The sequence below is a fragment of the Mollisia scopiformis genome, assembly GCF_001500285.1.
Source record: "Mollisia scopiformis unplaced genomic scaffold LY89scaffold_38, whole genome shotgun sequence".
Taxonomy (NCBI): Eukaryota; Fungi; Ascomycota; class Leotiomycetes; order Helotiales; family Mollisiaceae; genus Mollisia; species Mollisia scopiformis.
The window spans coordinates 244,482-262,472 of record NW_017263618.1 but is presented as its reverse complement, the minus strand read 5'-3'; the positions used below and the strand labels follow the sequence as shown (position 1 = coordinate 262,472).

General features: G+C 45.9%; 7 protein-coding genes across 7 annotated transcripts; 4 read left to right on the top strand and 3 right to left on the bottom strand.

Annotated features, from left to right (window-relative positions):
- Positions 1-473: 473 nt before the first annotated feature.
- LY89DRAFT_789960 (uncharacterized protein) lies at positions 474-1,740 on the top strand (the record flags this gene model as incomplete). Its single annotated transcript, XM_018223314.1, has 2 exons — positions 474-1,012; positions 1,073-1,740. The coding sequence occupies 2 exons, from the start codon at positions 474-476 to the stop codon at positions 1,416-1,418; spliced, it is 885 nt and encodes a 294-aa protein (XP_018061524.1). The 3' UTR covers positions 1,419-1,740.
- Positions 1,741-1,965: 225 nt separating this feature from the next.
- On the top strand, positions 1,966-4,345 carry LY89DRAFT_691967 (uncharacterized protein). The gene is made up of 6 exons (XM_018216441.1): positions 1,966-2,332; positions 2,375-2,436; positions 2,652-2,981; positions 3,036-3,622; positions 3,684-3,878; positions 3,956-4,345. The coding sequence occupies exons 1-6, from the start codon at positions 2,298-2,300 to the stop codon at positions 4,178-4,180; spliced, it is 1,434 nt and encodes a 477-aa protein (XP_018061523.1). The 5' UTR covers positions 1,966-2,297; the 3' UTR covers positions 4,181-4,345.
- Positions 4,346-5,480: 1,135 nt separating this feature from the next.
- On the bottom strand, positions 5,481-6,409 carry LY89DRAFT_678133 (uncharacterized protein; the record flags this gene model as incomplete). The annotated part of the gene is made up of 5 exons (XM_018213725.1): positions 5,481-5,657; positions 5,730-5,906; positions 5,963-6,109; positions 6,176-6,298; positions 6,356-6,409. The coding sequence occupies 5 exons, from the start codon at positions 6,407-6,409 to the stop codon at positions 5,481-5,483; spliced, it is 678 nt and encodes a 225-aa protein (XP_018061522.1).
- Positions 6,410-8,238: 1,829 nt separating this feature from the next.
- Positions 8,239-9,695, bottom strand: LY89DRAFT_726001 (beta-lactamase/transpeptidase-like protein). Its single transcript, XM_018219019.1, has one exon. The coding sequence runs from the start codon at positions 9,567-9,569 to the stop codon at positions 8,409-8,411; it is 1,161 nt and encodes a 386-aa protein (XP_018061521.1). The 5' UTR covers positions 9,570-9,695; the 3' UTR covers positions 8,239-8,408.
- Positions 9,696-9,764: 69 nt separating this feature from the next.
- Positions 9,765-11,198, top strand: LY89DRAFT_712221 (NAD(P)-binding protein; the record flags this gene model as incomplete). Its single annotated transcript, XM_018217962.1, has 3 exons — positions 9,765-10,546; positions 10,601-10,824; positions 10,869-11,198. Exons 1-3 carry the CDS (start codon positions 10,123-10,125, stop codon positions 11,196-11,198), a joined length of 978 nt encoding a protein of 325 aa, XP_018061520.1. The 5' UTR covers positions 9,765-10,122.
- A 735-nt stretch (positions 11,199-11,933) lies between these two features.
- LY89DRAFT_725999 (uncharacterized protein) lies at positions 11,934-13,205 on the bottom strand. Its single transcript, XM_018219018.1, has 3 exons — positions 12,758-13,205; positions 12,449-12,705; positions 11,934-12,392 (listed from the first exon to the last, which is right to left on the bottom strand). The coding sequence occupies exons 1-3, from the start codon at positions 13,122-13,124 to the stop codon at positions 11,991-11,993; spliced, it is 1,026 nt and encodes a 341-aa protein (XP_018061519.1). The 5' UTR covers positions 13,125-13,205; the 3' UTR covers positions 11,934-11,990.
- A 50-nt stretch (positions 13,206-13,255) lies between these two features.
- Positions 13,256-16,482, top strand: LY89DRAFT_725998 (uncharacterized protein). The gene is made up of 2 exons (XM_018219017.1): positions 13,256-13,864; positions 13,918-16,482. The coding sequence occupies exons 1-2, from the start codon at positions 13,443-13,445 to the stop codon at positions 16,403-16,405; spliced, it is 2,910 nt and encodes a 969-aa protein (XP_018061518.1). The 5' UTR covers positions 13,256-13,442; the 3' UTR covers positions 16,406-16,482.
- The last annotated feature ends 1,509 nt before the right edge of the window (positions 16,483-17,991 follow it).

Below are 17,991 nucleotides of genomic sequence, written 5' to 3'. Positions count from 1 at the left end.
AGAAAAGGAACCAACATGTGCCTCACAGTGGCATTAGCCATCAACCCTAGCTTCGATCTTCCAACAATTCTATTTATCCGAAGCAACTTAATCATCCTTGAACGAGATTAATGTTGCAAGAAGGCTGAAAATATTTATATTTGCTTGAGAGACTTTGTTCAGCATAAGCAAGCCTACCAGTTCGTAGCGTGAGTCTGACTTCTAACCAATATCAGAAGTTTTACTTTTCTCCAGACTCGGTACTAGATCTCTTCTTGATTGGTTTTGCCTGATGTCTTGCGTACTTGCGCGCTAAGTCCAGTCTGTCTAAAGGAGTCCACTAGCAGGAATACTATCACTTTTCCGAACACCTCATATAAATTCGGGTTCCAAGCTGGGATTTGTCTTTACATCAACCACAATTCCTCTAATTCTCTCAAAAGACGTCCTGCAATTGTCAGTTCTTCAACAATCTCCAAAGACGCCCAAACGAGATGTCGTCGAAGAAGAAGCAAAGCATCAGTCGCAAAACCTCCACACCTAAACCTCGCGCAAGTCATCTGCTTGCAAAAAAGCAGCAAATCGCCAGCAACAAAGCTCCCTTTCCTCCTACTCGTGCGTCTATCAAGTCGAAGAAAGTAAAGAGCCGTAAAACGGTGCTCAAGACCATGCCCCTCGCTTTCTCCCGCTTCCCACCCGAAATCCGAGAAAACATCTTTTCGCGTTGCATTGACACCGATGCAGAGTATCAACCGCGTCATGCGGATCTGATACTTGATCCACTGTATGCCACGACTCACGGCATAATAACAGATGAAGAGGACCTTCTGTCGCTGTCCACCAACGAAAACGACGCCCGACGAAGTCCCAATCTCATTATTGCGCTTCGTGGCCACCCAACGTTCTACGCTGAAGCTATACGCTGCTTTTACAGACTAAACACCTTCTTCATCAGTCAGAAGTCTTTGAAGACCTGGAAGAGAATGAAGGGGGTTCAGGAGATTTTGGGCATGATGAGACACATTGCTATTGTGTAAGTGTTCCCATTCTATCTATGAGATACACTGTCAAAACTATTACTGATATCTCTAAGTTCAGAACTGCACACGCAGGTCAAGTATCGGATCCTCCCAACTCTGTTCACAGCTTCCACCAACAACGTCCGGAGCATAGACCTTAACGTCCACAGCCTCGACGGCTTCGTGAATGTTTTATCCACAGTGTTCACTGGATTTCTGAGGCTCAAATACATCGGTGTTTGGATCCGGAGCGTTCTTGCGGATGTTGTATATGATGGCCCGCAAAAGTACGAGAAGCTCCATGCTGCTATGACTGAGGTAAACAAGAAGCTGGGCATCAAGAAGTGGATGTCGCGTGTCAATATTGGAGATTTTGAGCATTGGTTCTGGGAGGACGAGAAGGGAAGGACTGTGGTTTAGCTTTTGGAAGAGGTTAGCAAGGCGGATGAGAATGGCAGCTCTGGCCCCATTCTGGCGAAATGATCTTGATGGCAAGTTGAGAGTATTTATTTTAACCTTGGGAAGATCATGGAGCAGCTCGTACAGACTTTAGGGTGTGGGTTGGGCTTCTGCTGGACACTCTGAGCAATTATGGTAATGGGTTCATTGCAATCAATGTCTTTGCAGCAAGAAGCGTTTCAGTAGCCGCCCTAAGTGATGACCTTTCCAAAAGTAATGTTGCCAAAATGAAATGCAGAAATGACACAAGGACTAGACATGATATCCTCTCATGCTATCTTCGTTGTCTTTTTCTGATTGAACTTTTTTATTCTGTAATACCAGTCATTATCTATAAGTGATGGTGTTAGCTAAGGCGACACGCCACAAGGCTGATTGTGTGACGTGAAGGCGTTCTCGATGCGTTGTCTTGCCTCTGTGGGGCTGTGTTTGCGGCTGAGTAAATTTGCGCAGCCCTTGTGGTTTCACAGAGTTCTCTTCCCGGCGCAAAACATAAATCACTCGGTATTCATCAATTCTTATCAGGGTTCCTTTTCGAATAGCAGAAACTTATATTTACGTAACAAGTATCCATCTATTATTGCTGCTGTCACACAATCATAACGTGTGTCTCTGTGTTGGTTTTCGAAGCCTGGTTGTTGCGCTTGCCGCCAGCCTCGTCCCAATTCTCGAAAGAATCAGCCTCCTGAGTCACCGCCGAAGCCGGTATGGAAGATATCACGGATGAGAGGTATACCATGCCAGAGAGCTGGTTGTGTGCAGAGACGACTGAGTGCACGACGTGCGACTGTCTTTTATATCCTGATAGCACAGAGCCTGTAGTGACCCAAGGTCGTGTGAATGATGACGATTCATTGGCAGCTTGGTTTGAAAATGTAAGCATAAATTCCTTGTGCTTTCTCGCTGATTTAGTCCAGATTCCCGAAATACAGTCCTCTGATGAGAGATCACAAGTTCCAGTATCCGGGCTTCGACTGGTGTGAGTACCTCATCTTTATTCCGAATATTATTATTTCTTTCTGTGCTCGGGCAGACTTCTATGAGTATCGTACCTTCTTAATATGGTACTAGTCTAGATACTTTCCGAAGGTTGCTGGCTTTCTTCCTTGCTTTTGTTCTGCCTGAAATGCTCTTTGAATTCGGACCCGATATCTTAAACTGGGGTGATTGTTCTAACACTATATATACAACAAGTCACTACCTATCTCCGATGTAATGGCCAAGACCTGTGTAATGTTCTGTTATCTCCTATATGTTTCGTTGCTCAGCAGGAACTCACTCGACCGCCAAAAAAAAACATTCGTAGGGTGCAGATTTCCATGCTGAGAATATGTTGTAGAATCACTAAATATGAAAGAACATCAATCCAGAAAACACTAAACTGTACAAAGAAGGCCTTTCGGCTTCTTTGCTCCAGTATCAAGGAGATTTCTGACGTTCTTCCTGCCCATCGACTAAAAATGACTTTTCATGGTCACAAGTATTCAACGTCAAACGATGGACAAGACGCTCAAAGATACATTGGTATTGCATCCTCCATCCTGCTAGGCTTCTTCGCAACTATTGACGAATTTATAGGGTTCGTGATACAACTCCCAGCGTACGATTATCATCTGGAAAACGTATTCGTTGTTTGCTACGACACAAAGACACATATGACGCAAATTCTTCTCTTTTCCAAACAACCACACTTTGGGGAAGAACTCCTGAGCCTGCTAGAAAAGCGTTTGGGATGCTATTCCAGCCCAATCTGGACGGCATTGGATGTAATATCCTTCGCGACGAAGTTTCTCAGCAGAAGATTATCGGACCAGGCATACAATCTTGGAGATATTAACCAAAGAACCGGCCATTTTAAGTATCTAGACGATGCGGCAGAGAGCGAAATCAGGGAGTTCTATGAGATAGACTTTCTGTCTACATCGCGAGCACTGAATATGATCGGGCAAGATGCTGCTATACTAGAGGCACATTTTACTTCATTGCTAAAAGTATTAGAGGAGTTGCGGATGTTCAAGAAATCGACAGACGAGTTCCAACAAAGCAGTACATCGCACGAAAGTACGTTGGTTGATGAGAGGTTACACCTGCTGTTGAGATTTTGCGAGTCTAATCTGATTGAAACGAACACCTTAATCAAGCAATGCAATGTCCTGCTACAAGTCGTAAGTATCTAGGTCTCCGCACAGACTTGGAAGAAATGGACAGATGAAGCTGACTATCTAGTTCTACCAATACATGGCACAAAAAGACGCAAAAGTCAACATCGAGCTCGCCCGAAGCTCAGCAGCCATCGCCAAAGCCAGCAAAGAAGACAGCGCCATCATGAGAACGATAGCCTTAGAAAGCAAGAAAGATAGCACTGCCATGAAGACGATCTCAATCCTCGGCATGGTATTCCTGCCAGGGACATTCATTGCTGTAAGTAACTTTACGAATGTTCTTTTCCTAGCCTTGTTCTGCCAACTCGAGAAAGAGTTGGACTAACTCCCAAACAGGCAGTCTTCGCAATGCCAGTCTTCGACTGGGACGCAGATGGTGCACCTGTCATGAAACCAGCCTCCCGGTACTACTGGGCCATCACCGTTCCTCTGACAGTCACCATTCTTCTCACATGGTGTTTGATGATTCTCTTGCCGTGGAATAAATGGATTGATGGGTTGAAGGGGAAAGGCGAGGGAGAGGTGGAATCGGAGGAGAAAGGTGACGGCTCTGGAATTTGAGTTTGACCTGTGCTTGTTTGGGGGCTTCTTCCTGGGTTGAGAGGTGAGGGTGAGAAGTGTTTGAGCGTGGCTTTGTGGCTCCACAGGTATCATTTCTTTTGACTGGGTTTCCCTTTCTGGTGAAGTAATATTTTATCGTTGTGAGCTCATAGAATGGAAATATACGTCATTTCAAAATAGCTTCTTTTTGCAGAATAACATAATTATGCAAGAATTTAAGGGAGGTGTACTTGTTCGGGGCATGGATGCACTTGTTCTCTACCATCGATATTTACGGGAAGAATTCACTGCACAATACTCGTACATATATCAATGTAGGAAAACTAAAATGCTTAAAATGCCCAACGAATTTCTATAAAATCTAAGTATGAAACACTTTTACATCGCTTTCCAGCTCCACGATCAGCTCTGCCAGCTCTACCTCAATGCTCTAGCTCTCACTGCACCAGCTCCGTGACCACACTTGCACGTGCTCTCAGCACCGCACAAAAACCGATGTAAAGTAAAAAACAAAAGAAATAGAAATGAGCAAAATCTTATTCTCAAGGGCTGTAGAACTACTTTAGCTTAACACAAAAGCGCTTAGGTTGGTTTCCAAGAAATAAGAGTATCCACAGCTCTACCCGAGCACTTCCTTCCCTTTATCTAGCCATGGGCATTCCCAATGAAGCTTACGCAGCTCCAATTCCCTTTCAGTTGAGTCGCAGCTTTTACGCTGTCATGTCTTCTTACATTACTTTTTGCATATGTAGCCATGTTATGCAACGAGAGAGCAGTGTAGTGTGAGAGCACTGGCCAGTGGAGTGAGAGAGCGGGTGAATTGAGAGCTAGTGCTGAAATTAAGAAGTGGTAGATTGTGCAGTGAGAGCTAGCTGAGATGGATTTTGGGAGATATTAACCCCGATTTTATGAGAATTTAATGTATTTTGCTCATTACATTATCATATCATCATGCGTGCACCTTTTGTGTCTCAAGTTCCCTTGTAGATACTCTAGAAATGAACTCTGACTTCAATGGAAATCATTCACCACAGACAACATCACCAAGGTTGGAAAAGCTTGCATATATTGAGAATTCATTGTTCTACCAAGCCAGAGATCTGAAGGATCACTACCTGTGCGGTGAAATACCTTCCTGAGCAATGCAAAGTATTAGGCTTTCTCAAAAGTCTGAGACAGCGACCCATGTTCTTAAATGCAAGTAAGCTACGATAACAACCCGAAATCTCTCCCTGCCTGATTATGTCTGCATATATTCTCTTGCTGGGGTAAGTAAGAGTCAGAACATACCACGCAAACCTTATCCACAGCCTTGGGTGCTATCGTATCGGACGACGACGTTGTAGTTATCTGAATCAAATTCCTGTCCACAGACCATCCAAAATTTACTGTTTGGATCTTGAAATTGGCAGAAGTTGATAAGGTCTTGGGCGTAGGAGGCCAAGTACACGGTGGCTGGATTGATTGGGTAAGGATTCTGTTTGGTTTTCCCTTGTTAGCAAATACAAACAAAAGAATGTGTTGAGATCAAACTATGACATCAACTTACGTCATTATTTGCATAGATAGCATCACTATACGAGCAGCTGATACGTGATCTTGCTCCGACGTCAAGATAGATTCTTCCTCCCAGATGGTTCAGATAGGAAATTCCTTGTTGGATGCGGTCCACATAAGTCGTACCCCATCCCCAATTTCCAACTGGCCAACAAAGGGGAGGTTGCATCTGAGCTCACTGTCAGCAACTTCGTAAACGATTGACGACTATGGAATGAGAAGTACCTTGTTGCGAGCAATGAGAGGAGTGCCAGTGCCACGAGGAGCGACGGAAGCATTGACAGGATACCATGTGAAGTAGTCCTCGAGAGTACCGACAGCGGGGTTATTTGCGTTGTGATCGGCAACAACCTCAGGGTAGAGGGTGGAGAACTGTTGGTAGATGTGCTTTTATGCATCAGCTTACTTGCGAATGACGCGTCGTTCACGAATACGCACCTGAGCAGAGCTACCGTTGAGTTGGACAGCGACGCCATGAATGGTACCGGTGAAGGCCATATCAACAGCCTCGAGGTCATTAACTGAAGTACCTCTAGAGATTGGGACAGTTGCGGCGGCAGCCTTGTCAGTAGAGTGTCAGCCGTCAACTCTTGATGGTGAGAAGAACGGATTGCCTACCATGGTGATGAAAGTAAGGAAGGCTCCAACGAGCTTCAACAAAGTGCGCGGCATGTTAACAGAGGACGTCTTCACTGTTCCAAACGCGTCGGAAGGTTGTAGAGTATCCCTATGCTTCGAACGAACTGTATAGAGCTGTTGTACACAGTCGAGAGTTGGTTGTTGTTGAGTTGAAGATTGGAAAAGGTTGGAGAAAAGAAGAGAGAAAATGAGGGGAAAGTCAGTAGAATTCCCTCAATGGAAATTGGTGCGAGTTCGGGTGCGAGTTCGGACGCTAGTGAATCTGAATGCTCCTTCTCAAACCAGACTTTCAGTCACCAAGTCCCGTGATGAACCACTTTACAGCTTCAACCGATGACTTTGCACTAGTTGGGCAAGCTTTAACAGCGGGTAGTTTCTTCACCTGGAACCTTGAAGACTGTTTTGTAATGTGAAATTGAATATCAAAACTCTCTACGCAACACTTAGGTAATGTGATATACTCCCCACGTGATCAGCCCCCTCCCGCTTTTCATCCCTCTCAAGGTCAACATTGTCTCCTCATGTTCTAGACAAATAGCTTCGGCCCATATCATATACTCTTGTATTCAAACCTGTTTTCTTCCTAGGGAAAAGTTCCATCTGGAGATATATTCACCACTAGGGGGGGCATGGCTTCAGACAGTCACAAAGAACATGTGACTGGTTTGCTGATGTCCACTTTCACTTTCAACACTCTGCAAATTGACTCACATTCTCCGTTCTCAGCTGTTTCGCCTTTATAAATAAAGCACAATTCCTCACACCAAAAGATCCCAAACCTCTTCCGATCTGCCTCCACACCACCTTGAGGCCATCATCAAGTTTGATTCAGTTCTGCAGTCCAACAACACCTACAGTCCTTACCGACCCACATCATGTACACAATAAAAACGTCCAACAACAAAGGCAAGATGTTTACCAAGCCCGCCAAACTTCACAAGTGTCGCTATTCACTACTTCCCAGCCGCACTCCATGCAGAAGCCGAACCCATCCCGTCGACACCTGCCACTTCTACGCCATCATGAGACGCTTGAGCAAGAAGAGGGAGAAGCGCCGAGTGTGCTTCTTTCATGACGATGAACACTTCAAGGAGTTCGAATCGGAGACGGAGGAGGAAGCGGAGATGAAGTTGGAGCCGGAACTTGGTAGAGATGTAGGAAAGGAGAGCGGCATGGAGAAGGCCATTGAACCCCGATGGGAGGAATACGGGCCGTGGTTGATTTGGTCGTGGATCTGATGTTGCTTTTGTCGTGTCTGCATGGTCTATGGGTCGGTGATGCATGGAGTTGAGGAGTATGATCGGAGAGTAAGACGTGCTCATACAGAGCAATGGGTTGAAAGTGAATGACTGATTGAAACTGTGCTCTATCGGTGAGTTGTCTCGGTGACTCACTCTTAGTGATTCTTGCATTTTAGAGTCAATGTAGCGAACGATGACAGTAATCGCTTAAAAATGTTGATATACGTCTCGTTATCAATGCTTTCGTTGATCTAAATCTAGTGTTCCGAGTACCCCAGGTTATCTAAAATGTGCCGCTGGCGTATCCTGATATCTGAGTGTGGCCATGAGAAGGACCGAAGGCTGGTAAGATGCGTAGAAAAAATGCAAGGCCATGAGTGTCAGTGGCCTGAACCAAGAAAGTCGAAGATCAATACAACAGGCAACTGTCCAGAGCGCAGAGAAACATCAGAGAGGGGATACTTTCGAAGTAGGAACAAAAGCCTAGATGAGTCGAAGGCTAAGGTCTTCTTTCAACAACCTTCGGGGAAAATCTAAGCACTTGACTCGACGGAGATAGCTGAGAAGTTGGCTAGAGGGGCGAAGTGACAGAACTGAAACATGAAGGTGATATGAGGAATCAGAGTCTTATCAGCACCTGTACATGTACATAAGCTACTTCATTGTGCCATTACTTTCTCCATCTCTGAAAAGGGAGATAGATTTTCGTCTCTCGAGAACAATACGATAAATCCTGCCCATCGGCCTAAGCCCATCTGCAGTTACAACCTTCAACCAGTGGGTGCATTGCTTTAAGCCTCATATGCAGCCAGCTCCGTGGCCAATTCCAAGAACCGCGGATTCAGCGCAACATGCGCCGAACTCGAAGGAACATCCCCACAATGCATCGTGCCCACATTCGCCAAAACACAAACAACACAATCAGCATCTTCTTTCCACCAAACCGCACCCGTAAAGCCCAGCACACTACCATTATGACCTAACCACATTCCGGACGGACTTTTGATTCGGAAGAGTCCATGACCCATTTCCGCTCCATCTGCCGGCTGCCATGCTTTTAGGATTTTCATGGATGCTGGACTGCAGAGCTTTCCGTCTCGGAGAGAAGTGACGAACTTGAGGAGGTCGGATGGAGAAGTGACCATTCCGCCAGCAACCCATTCTACGGATAGGTTTGACCCTGTTGCGTCGATGAGGGAGTTTTTCTTCCACATGTGTTGAGAAAATGACGGACATATCCCAGCGTTCTCGCGGAACTTGTCTGTAGCGTAGTGATAACGATGAGGAACTCTTCCAGACTCCGGTCTTGGACATTCTTCAAATCCCTCCAGAAATGTATCTTTCAAGCCTAGAGGCTCGAGGATTCTTCGCCGTATCTCGCTTTCTGCTGAATGCTTCGTAATCTTCTCAATGATCAATCCCAGGAGGGTGAAGTTCGTATTCGCATAGGAGTACTTTCCTCTCGTAAGTGAAGATGGTCGTCTGATATACTCCAACGTATCCGTCTTTCCCCAGATCCAACTCGTGTCCAACTCCTTGCCCCTCCCTTCGACGATCCATTTCGGGTCATCTTCCCAGCTCTCAACACCAGCCGTATGACTCAATAGTCCTCCGATAGTGGCTGTGCTGGCATTTTCGATCTTGTAGAAGATACTTTTGTCCAAAAATTCGTTGACAATGTCCGATAACTTGAGGAGCTTTTCGTCAATGAGTTGAAGTATGATGACGGTGACGAACACTTTAGTGATACTGCCTATGCCGAATAGATGGGTTTTGCTGATCGATTCTTGAGATTCTATATTTGCGAATCCTGCCGTGGATTGCCATACGATTCCCCGAGAGGCGCTGATTGCTGCGGAAAGACCTGGGGCTCCAGCATCAATGTTGGCTTGTAGAATTGATTCCAGCTCCTCATTCAAATCAGCTTGCGTCGGGCTGGAACATTCTCCCATTTTCCCATCGGATATTGAGACGGAGTCAGTGGTGGTATAGGTTCATAGAGTTCCAGGTTCGGGAACCATTACTGAGGTCATCGTCTGACGGCACACGTGACCTACCCCGCCCCCCACTTTGACACCTCGCTTGCGATCCTCTCCCCCTTTTCGTCCGCTTATGATTCTGGTTCCTCGATGATTTGTCGAGATTGAGTGGCATGTCAGAGTGCTTCATGCAGGAACCTGCAAGACTGACTGGTGTATACCGACTTCAAGGACGATTCTTTTCAAGCTGATCATTAATCAAAGCTTGTGGCCGCGGTTTGTGCAACATTGCTTGGAAATATCTTACCTGATTACTTCTGGTCCCGATTACACTCAATGTCGAAAGACTGTACATCCGAGGATACAGCGAGTAAGATATGAGCATGGGATGAGAGTTATATTAAATCCTCCGTGGAACAGAAATCAATAAATACTGCCCTCAACCCACTTTTTTTCTTTCAACTCAATCATTTTCCAAAGCCTTCATCCCAACACAACTTCACCCACTTTATATTCACACTAAATCATGTCATCATCTATTAAGCCAACTGTTCTCATTCTCGGCGGAGCAGGAGCCCAAAACGGAGCTGTTACAAAAGTCCTCTCCGCAGCAGGAACATACAACATCCACGTCCTAACCCGCTCTCTCACCTCTCCCCACGCAGCCGAATTAGGTTCCCTTCCCAACGTCAAACTCCTGGAAGGAGATTGCTACAACGAGGAAGACCTCGTCTCGGCGTTCAAAGATATCGATCTCTGCTTCGTCAACACGAATGGTTTTGCCGTTGGCGAGAAGAATGAGATCTACTGGGGTATTCGTATGTATGAGGTTGCCAGATGGGCTGGCGTCAAGCACTTTGTCTACGGAGGTCTGCCGTACGTCAGTTTGAATGGTAGATTTGATCCAAAATCCAGAGTGCCATTTGTGGATGGGAAAGGCAAGGTTAATCGTAAGTATCTTAGGTTGTTCGAGCTATTGGGATTAGATTACTGATCAAAGACAGAGTATCTTCAGTCCATGCCAACAGACCCCATGGCTTGGACAATCATCTCGTCAGGACCATATGCTGAGCGTCTCTGGGAAGCCACCAATGTTCCCGTCAAGGACAAAGATGGAGTTTACGTCTTTCGCCTACCGCTTGGTCCAACCGGTGCCATGCCTCTCGTATCTCTCGATGATCTCGCTGAATATGTTAAGTGGGCATTCGAGCACCCTGATCGCTCGCAGGTCTCAACTTGGGAGTTGCGATTGCGCACGTGACTGGTGCCGAGACGGCAGCAGCTTTTGAGGCTGTCACTGGGAAGAAAGCGATATATGAAGATGTTCCATTGGATGCAGTTATGGCGATGATGCCCAAGGGGAAGATTGGTCTGAAGGGCTCACCTGGGTACGACGATCCGACTTTGTGGACTGCGGCCGAGCACTTTGGTCCTTGGTGGGGGATATTTCAGCAGAGTGGTGGCAATACTGGTTTGTGGGCTAGAGACTATAAGCTTCTGGATGAGATCATGCCCAATAGGATTAAGACGGTGGAAGAGTGGATGAGGAAGGTTAAATATGATGGGAAGACGAAGCCTATCTTGAAAACTGGTTTGAACTAGAAGCTCAAGCTGTATCGACTTGAAAGAAATTCCACCAGTTCTAAGAAAAGCTCTGATTAAGATCATCCACTGGGAGGGGCATGAAACAGGAATCAGGCATGTTGGTATTCAAAGAAAGCAATCATTTCGAAACAAAGAACCATTAAAATCCTGCACAATACCATTGTTTCTATGTAAAATTTCTTTATTAACGAAACTTCAAAGTGAAGAAATACATTGAAATCGTTTGAGACAGCTCTAGTGCGTACAATACTTATTGTCCTACTTCCTTTCATCTCAACAAATGGATCTTCGTCAACCAACTCACACCATCCACCAACTCCTCAACATGTGCACTTACACCTGGCTCTTCTTTCTCTGCTTCCACACCTCTCCCGAAGCCCACATCGATCTCTGTATCCAAGCCCGAAACGGAGAATCATGTCTCGTTTGCCCCACAAACGAGTATTTTCAAACCTTCGTCTACTGTCCTTGTTGTCACGAGGAAGCTGCTCTGGAAGCCGCCAAGAGACAGGAAGAGAGAGACGAGTATGAGAGCCAGAGACAAGAGATGATGCATTTTGAGTATCATCATTTCCGAATGCTGCCTCATCTTGAAGCGCATAGTGCAATAGTAAGTCGAGGTATGAGCTGTGTAAGAACTGTGTACTCGCTTCTTAAGTTTTCGTGGAGTATTGGAGTTCATGCTGCAACAGGCAAGTAATGAAAGCCAAGGTGAGAAGTGCAAAGTAAAAGCTAGAGAATGAACATTACTATAGAAAGTAAAAATGCCAAAGAACACTATCTCTAATATCAAGTAGTAGCTTGTGCTGATGTTGAACTTGCTGAAGTGATTCCTGCCCCGGAAATGGTCGATGTTGTGGTAGTTGAAGCAAGACCCGTGCCAATGAACACAACAAGAACTGCTGCATAGGCAGCTGTTGCCGCCAATACGTCCTTGCCAGTACTATCCCTTGCGCCAAATGCCAGAATGATTGCAAATAGCAGTGTTGCTATAGATGTTGTGCCGAGGCTAAAGTTGAGATCTTGATGCTTTGCCATGATAATTGTCGGCACGATGAGCGCAATTCCTCCAAATAATGCCATCACGAGGCGTGAGACGAAAGCAGTCTTCCTCTCTATCTTTGTACGGCTGAGACGACCTTCTTCCTTTCCGAAGTGAATTACGTTAGAGTTTGCTTGGTTGCTTGTCATCTAAATTGAAAAGAATTCTGTCAGTTGACTTCTTTCCAATCTGCCCAGTGGCTTACTTTTCGATATCCCCACAGTTTATATTGAATTATTTGAACAGCGAATTTGAAGTTGGTGATGATTTTATTGCCTTTTTCCAACTGGCTCTTAATGGACACTAAGTCGTCGTTGTTTTCGGGGTCCCAGCAGGCCCGATCGCTGTCTTTAAGGTCTTTACCTCTGAACTCGGGCCTGAGCCAAGCACGAAGGTATTCAATGTCGTCTTTATCGGGTGGTTCAAGGTTTCTGATCTGAGCAGCCTCTAACAGAGCACTATCTTGATGTAGATCAGCCAGTCGTCTCACGTGATTCAGAAAACCTCAGCTCACTGTACTCTCTCAGCTTGTTCCGGATGCTTATCAGAAGTTGCAACTTCTCCTTTTCTTTCTTCTCGATGGAAGCTTCCGTTTCTTCCTCATTTGCACGCGATGGTAGGGAGTATGCGTTAAGGTAACCTCGAGCGTAGTCTTCGGCCTCCGTCGCGTTTTGGACACATGACTCTTGTAGATCATTTCTAAGCTTCATCAATTCAGCTTGGAGGCTCAAGAGATTCAACATATTGAGATCTCCAAAGCGCCGGAAAATGGCCGTTCCTTCGTCCTTGTCCATTGTCATCGCGAGGCTGAGGTAGCGATGCGAAGAGAACCCAGAGGATTCGAGCCTGTCAGCACGGTCTGGAGTTGTCACGGCAGCCATTTGAAAGGAAACTAGTGAATCAAATACAAGACTTTAGATATGCAGGCGAGAAGCAATAAATTGGCTGATAAAACAAGTTATCTTCTACATGGCCAGTAAAAATCAAAAAAGCCTCACTTGCTCCGTATTATGTGTGTGGGCGGGCCGGTCCTCTGTGATTTGTCCACGACCGAGACATAAGAATGAGGCTTACCATCTGCCCAGGATTCCAATATCATCGCCTGTCAAACACTCAACAGTCATCTTGATACATGTACAATTCTACCAGGAAGAAGCTTAATTAAATCAGTCATACACAGATAGCATCGAAGTGTGGCTATGGATCCACTGACCAGTCTCGATTTGGCCGCTTCGATAGTTCAGTTCACTGATCTCGCAAGTAAATTCGTTGCGAACGAGCAACGACAGTCAATTGCTGAAAACGGAACCTTTGAGAAGACTGAATTGAATGATGTCAATGCTATCATTGGGCAATTATTGATTGCAAGAGCAGAGTTACCAGACTGGAATGATCTAATGGGAGACCGGGATGACGAGGCTGAGAAGACCATAATGGAGATGAGTGTCGAATACCGAACTCTAGCTACACAAATTATCAGCGAGTTCGAGGTGTTGAAAGGTCCCTCCACTAGCAAATGGAGAGCGCCCAAGGTCGTGTTGCCAACAGATCGAATTGAAGACTTCAATCGCAGACTTGCTACAATCCGCAAAAATTTGGACATACATCTGATGACTATCAAGTAAGACTTGAATATGAGGACCGTACATTCAGTAACTGTACTAAGGTGCACAGGAATGATCTACTGCCTATACAAAGATCTGAACGTTTTCAAGAACTCGACAGTGAGACGCAGACCATTGTCAGGGCTCTAATTGATGAGTCCGAATTAAAAGTCCCAGCACCAGAACTTCGAAATCAAGTGATCGCAGTCCATCACTTGTTAGCGCTTAAAGATCGCGCAGATTTACCAGTCAAAAGAGGTGGAAAACAGCCTACCAATGCAAATGTCTTGGACGATCTACGCTCAGGGTTTGTACCAGAGAAGCGACAACAAACCGAGGAAGAGGTCAGAGAACAGGTCGGAAACCGTTTACTGGAACATCTCAGGTTTCCAGTGATGTCCTATCGCATGGAAGAAATCCGAGAGGCTCATACCAGCACTTTCGAGTGGATTTTTGATCGAGCTCCTCCTGATGATAAGTGGAGTAGCTTTTCTGAGTGGCTCAGTCGAGGATACGGAATATATTGGGTGAATGGCAAGGAAGCTTCTGGAAAGTCTACATTGATGAAGCATATATACAGCTCTCCAATTACACATGAGCTTTTGACGGAATGGGCATTGCCTCACAAGCTTAGTACGGCCGCCTTTTTCTTCTGGAACAGCGGGACCCTCATGCAGAGGTCTCAGCAGGGGCTTCTACGGTCACTCCTTTATACCGTACTCGTGCAACAAAGAGAACTCATCCCAGTTGTGTTTCCCCACCATTGGGCTCTGTTATACTCGGGCATCTCCGACCGCCTGATTGAAGACTTGCCGCTTCAGCCGGGACACCCGCAGGAAATTCAATCGGCTTTCAGACGTCTTATCACACAGAAAATCGTTCCGCTCAAGCTATTCATCCTCGTTGATGGTTTAGATGAGTATGATGGCGATCATGTTGAGATCATTGATTTATTCCACAATATAACTTCCTCGCCAAACGTCAAAGCAGTTGTCTCGAGTAGACCTTTGCCAGCTTTCATGCATGCCTTCCAGCCTTTTCCGGGACTTTGCGTTAATGACTTAAATGGTAACGACATCCGAGCTTTTGTATCTGATCGACTTGAGAAAGACAAGAACTTTCAGCGGCTTTCTGAGAAAGAGCCAAAGGCAGCTGCTGCACTGATTCATGAGATAGTGGATAAGTCAGATGGACTTTTCTTATGGGTAGTCCTTGTTGTTCGCTCTCTTCACTCTGCGCTGAGGAACCGGGATGACATTGCAATGTTGGAGAGGAGGTTGCAACAGATGCCTCAAGAACTCGAACTCATGTACGAACACATGCTGGCAGGTGTAGACCCTATATATATGGCCGCAGCATCAGAAATCCTCCAGATTGTCTTAGCTAGTAGGAGCATACGATCATCTCCAACCGGAAGCGACGATGACGCGGAGCCGTTGACATTAATTGATCTCACCCTCGCGAACGATGATCCGGAAGATGGTATCTCGGCGGAGATTCGGCCATGGGATGAAGGAGAACTGCTTTACCACTGCGAAGAAATGGCAATGCGTCTCAGAGGCCGATGGCATGGATTTTTCCATGTTCAACCACAACTTAATCGCAAAGTTGATCCGTTCTCAAAAATCCAGTTCTCGCATCGATCGGCAAGAGAATATCTGTGCAGACCTGAAGTACAGGAAAAGTTTCTAGCATGCACCAAGGGGAGCAGCTTTGACCCATACTTGTCTTTACTAAAGTCTGCTGTGCATCATCTCAAAATTCTCAATAATCCACGCTCCAGGACTCTTCTCTGGCACTTTGTAACGGCGGCTTTGACCTGTGGACACTACTTCGAGTCGGATAATGACACCAATAAGATTTATGACGGCCTCTTGACCCAGTTGGACATGACAATGTCCCATCACCACGAAAATATGTTCAAGGACAGCCACGGTCACTGGTTTGAGAAGACTATTGTATTCAAGAACATGACCAAGCCCGACAACGGCTGGGAAGCAAAAACGCATGCTGCACTTCACTGGTCTAACTTTCATCCCACCAATCCTCAGCCGATTGAGTGGGAAAGTTCTTTTCTGTCGCTGGTAGTACAATATGGGCTTAGCAAGTTTTTGAGCGGAAGGTTGACTCAAAGCAGCAAGAGCATGAAATCAAAGAAGGCGCGGCCATTACTGGACTACGCATTGAATCCTCCTCCGGGAATTGATTACAATCTGATCACCCCAGCTGTCGTTCGTGTGCTTTTCAACCACGGAGCGAATCCAAACCAGAAATTTCAAGAAAGGTCTTGTTGGGAAAATGCTTTGCGCTGGCAGTATGAGCAATTTGTGGTTTCAAAAGGCCAAATATTCGAGATTCAAAGTCAAGGTGAAGCCCTTGCAGCAGTCCGTGTGAAGATTTGCGAGTTGCTTATAGAGCACGGGGCCGATACGGGCATTTCTTGTACTAGTGGCAAGAGAAAGCTTCCAGTGGACGTCATGCTGAGTGAAACGTTCAAGTCTTGGACCCTTTCAGACTTGGACGAGCTTTTGAAGCTTCTCGCCATCCAATCAGCGTGACCCAACAGATTCAGTGGCTTTTGGAAACGATCAGGAAAGATGGGAAATAGTAGCACTTCTCAATAACTTTCGCTGACACTTATCATCCCAAGTATAGCGAGGTTTGTGAGATATTGAAGATTGAATTTCTGTCCGTACCTGCGCGCACTGCCTACGTTCGGACTTGTGAATTCATCAGTTTCTGTCGACACGTGCATTCCATCATGCCCCTCCTCGATTCTGCGGCATCATGAATCAATTTTCCCATTCTTGTGTCCCGTATGCGGTTGGTAAGCTTGTTTCTCAGGCTCAGGCTCAAATCACACGCGGCTCAGTCGACTTGCCAGAGGAACCAGAGAATCCTGAAAGGATTTACCATATCGTCACGTGTTTCCCTTCTCGCTTTTTAGCTAATCACACTTGACTTGACCCCTTTTCTCTCACATCCGTCTTGTCAAGTTTTAACGACAATGTTTAAGGAGCTTAACCAAGTTTCCAAGGAACCCAAAGTGGACTCTCTCTCTCCAAAACATACTTAGTGCTTGGCTTATGAGGCTGGGGATTTCAATCAAAAATAATTCCACTGACCGGCGCTACTGCAAATGCCCAATGACCTTGATGATACAATAGTAGGTTGGAGAGAGTAGGAACAGGTCAGATATTCGAGAAGACGTGGTTAAGGCTGAAAGATTACGGACCTTTCTTGTTGGGATGAAATTTAATGCCAGCCAACACGGCAAGATTATGGCTTCTTGGCTGTCGGAGTGATGGCGCCATGGCTTTGCCAGCAGCGCATCTTGCAAATAATAGGAAGCCTGTGGAGAAAGTTTACCGTGGTGTCGTACTCCACTCCATCGACTCGGGACCACTCAACATCCTGTCGGGCATCGAAAACTGACCTTTGAGGTGGATTAACACGATTACAATATAGCACCCCAGACTTCAGCGTCCATCAAGCGTCAATTTCTGCATGCCACCGACGCAGGGTACCGCAAAATTTATAGAGCAAGATCAAAATGATCTCGCCCGTGGAATTAGCGATGCAAGGCCCTTCGGTGAGACTACAGGCTTTTGCTCGAATGGCGGACTTCTCAATGCCACATCCATCCCCATGAGGAAAATACCCGTTGCCGAAGCATTCTGGCGAGCACTTGTAGGCAATATGGGTATTTAAGCGACCACTTACCCTGTTCCGGACGACTATGCCCAATATCTCTTTTTCTCGGAAATTCTTCATTACGGAATCTGGCTATTTTGGTCTATCCCTTTCCCCATTGAACTTAGGGACAAAATTGTGCTGTTTTCTGGTGCTCCGTGCCTTTCGTTCTCCGCGAATTGAAGCAGTGGGGCCGATATCAAGTTCTGGGCGATTGTTACGTCCATGGTATTATTGACCGGGGAGTTTACTTAGGCTGAAAAGCTGTAAAGTGCATCTGAATTGCGATACCCTTATCTTGGCAATGGAGAGGGGAAGATAAAACTCAGGCTGCCCTGCTGTTTTATCAACCATTCCCCGATCTTGTGTCAGGTTTGAATCAGGGCGATACACGGCCTTTTATTTATTCAAGATGCTCTTTAGCTTCGTCAAGTCTCTTCTCTTCACCGCG